The 2,799-nt window shown below is 36.1% G+C and overlaps 1 protein-coding gene across 1 annotated transcript; it reads right to left on the reverse strand.

Moving 5' to 3' along the window:
• Positions 1–1,325: 1,325 nt before the first annotated feature.
• Positions 1,326–2,503, reverse strand: LOC118751991 (cAMP-dependent protein kinase type I regulatory subunit-like). The gene is made up of 4 exons (XM_036486817.1): positions 2,123–2,503; positions 1,806–2,025; positions 1,558–1,712; positions 1,326–1,486 (listed from the first exon to the last, which is right to left on the reverse strand). Exons 1-4 carry the CDS (start codon positions 2,414–2,416, stop codon positions 1,343–1,345), a joined length of 813 nt encoding a protein of 270 aa, XP_036342710.1. The 5' UTR covers positions 2,417–2,503; the 3' UTR covers positions 1,326–1,342.
• Positions 2,504–2,799: the final 296 nt, after the last annotated feature.

Consider the following 2,799-nt stretch of genomic DNA (forward strand, 5'->3'; position numbering starts at 1 on the left):
GTTAACTTTTCCAAATTCGAAAAGTGTAGTGCTAACTTGACACACGTCCGAATTTGAGTAAACTTACCACTATGAAAATGGCAGTAAGACAATTTTTTTTCTAAAAATTTACCCAAATATCCGCGGATAGTATTCATATGACCCAATATTTATGCAATGTAAATTAATAATATTAAGTTTCTTACAAAAAAAAATTGCGTGCAAAAGTAATGCACGGCATTTATGAAATGTGCGGTTGTTTTAAAGCAGGGTTGGGCTACCTTAATTCACAAAGGCCCCAACTAACAAGTTATTTTATTTTACAGGAGAAGCAAAAAACATTATAATGGGAGTATTAACAAGTAATTTTTAAGCAAAAAACAAAACCAACTTCAATTCTCATATCAAAAATTTAAGATCATCGTTAATTTCTTCATGATCCAATGATCGGATTTAAACCATTAGTACGGGATCACCTCTGAAGTAACACCTTTCCTTTAAAAAAGAATTATAGAAATCGGTTAACATGGTCCAAAGTTATGCGGTTACATACATAAAAAAAACTCCGATGAATTGATAACCTTCTCCTCTTTGTGAAGTCGGTTAGAAACAGGTAGTCGGTTAAAAAGTGGCATGTAACTCCCGTTATTTTTGGTACTAGCGCTCTAAAAATTTTAATCAAGCTGTATTTTAATACATCCTAACAAAATTTGTGAAAAACGCAGTTTCGAAAAAAGATTTGTGAATTGAGGTAACAATATATACATACATAGCTTTGGGCTGAAGTATTTTTTGCTATTCCGAGAACGAGGTTGTTTTAAGTTTTATTGGCGTTATTCTCGTTTGGCTCAGTAAGTTAAATTTGTTGAGCACCCCTGTTCTAAAGCAGCTGCAATGTCGTTTTACCTTTGTAAAAGGAAGTTAGTTGTTGACCAAAAAACCTATAACTTCGCGAGCAAGGTTTCAGTGGATTTCCCATAAAGCCATATCTTTTCTCTCGATATATGGTTTTAATGTGTGTCTTCTGCTCAGGCATAAGCAAGGGCGGATAGGCAAATAGCAAACACAATAAATGGCAGATCAAGGATTTTCCTGCTTATCTTAAAAAAAAACCCCCGTTTGCTTTGTCTTTAGAGAAAACTGCCTTCGACCGAGCAAGTATCACTGAGTGCGTTAATTTAATTTAAAGTATCACATGCAAATCTATGCTTTAATTACGCAAAAATGCGAGAGTTGAATATTTGAAAACAATATTTTTATTACTCTGAAAACTGGTGCTTCATTTTTTTTTAGAAATTCTTTCCCTTAGCTAATAAGAGCTACCAATACGTATGTCTTTTGATTTTTTAAAATTGCACTATTCTTACCTCGCTCTATCCAATTTAACACATTTTAAGGGACCTCTTGCAACCACAGTAGCTGCTCTGGGGCGATCTAACAGCAAAGCAATTTCACCGAAGTAGTCACTTGGACTTAAACGTCCAACCTCGGCGGGCTCATCCCCTTGCTGTAAGTAAAAAAAAAATCAATTCGATTAGTAATAATAATTAATTAAGTATACAACACCTCAATTCTTACCTCAGCTCGTCGTTGAAGTACAACAGCGGTACCATCCAAGATAATGTAGAAATCATCACCCGGTTCACCTTGTTTAACAATTGTTTCACCATCTTCGAATGAGACTGGTTCCAGTGCATCAGCTATAGTGAGACGCTCCCATTTATCAAGACTCTCTGTGAAATTCAAGAAATATACACACATATGTCATGAGAACTGCCACTGAAACAAGAATATATTTGCATTTAAAACTATAAACAGCAACTCACCCAAAATTGACACACGCGACAAAAATTCTTCGTACATTTTCCTTTTGCGTATAGTAGAACCCATCAAAATTCGTCGATAAGAATCACGATCGATGCCCCATAGCTTGACATCGGTTTTAGCTCGTACGGTAGCTGCACGTGGTGTACCATAGATGAGCGCCAATTCACCAAAGCTACCACCTTCGCCAATTGTTGTCACCAATTCAGAATTAACAAATACCTATAGAGTAAAAATAATGAAATCGTTTTGTTGTTGTTTGCATACATATATGTACAATGGTTCCGCTACCGATTCATTAAACGGCGCTCATACTCACCTCAACCTCACCGTGGTCAATAACATAGAAATTATCACCTTCATCACCTTGTTGAATGATATTTTCACCCATTAAATGCGTCACTGGAAACATTGCGTCGAAAATGTCGGAACGTTCATTTTCATCCAAATGCGAGAATAGGACGTTTTTGGCAATAGCCTTAGATAACGCAGCCATTGTTTTGTAATCCTTGGGTACAACTTTCTTCACATAGCTTGTGGCGTCCTCTTCGGTAACAGGTTCCGCTGATATGCCACCACGTCGGCGTACCGGTGGAGCAGCCGTATGTGGCATTGGACTGAGATCTTCGAAATCATCTGGACTGGTCACCTGTTTGGTGGCATCAAGTTTAACTTGTTCCTGCAACAAGAGAACAGAAAAGAGAAACTAATTAGTTAAGTTTAGTATTTTATTTGAGTACGAGTATATGTAGGTAGTAGCTATTGTAAGTAAATATGTATGTACATGTGTGTGTGCATACGTTTATTGTACATAGACTGAATCACTTAGTAAATAGCAAATTAATCAATCAATCAAATTCAACAAAAACTTGTTATTCAATGCGATTAGCAAATCGCTTATGCAATTAAATGGAGACAGACGTAGGCTTGTAAGCAAATATTGATATTTAGTGAAGATATACACACATACATACATACATACATACAACTATGTAG

This window comes from Rhagoletis pomonella, unplaced genomic scaffold (assembly GCF_013731165.1).
Source record: "Rhagoletis pomonella isolate Grant_MI unplaced genomic scaffold, Rhpom_1.0 Rhpom_scaffold_01143, whole genome shotgun sequence".
Lineage (NCBI taxonomy): Eukaryota > Metazoa > Arthropoda > Insecta > Diptera > Tephritidae > Rhagoletis > Rhagoletis pomonella.

Bases quoted from the DNA above. Each gene is read 5' to 3' on its own strand.
- LOC118751991 (XM_036486817.1), bottom strand. From the start codon at position 2,416: ATGCCACATACGGCTGCTCCACCGGTACGCCGACGTGGTGGCATATCA. The intron at 1,713-1,805 runs GTGAGTTGCTGT...TGAATTTCACAG, and splicing joins GTCGCGTGTGTCAATTTTGG to AGAGTCTTGATAAATGGGAG. The intron at 1,487-1,557 runs GTAAGAATTGAG...TTTTACTTACAG, and splicing joins TACTTCAACGACGAGCTGAG to CAAGGGGATGAGCCCGCCGA.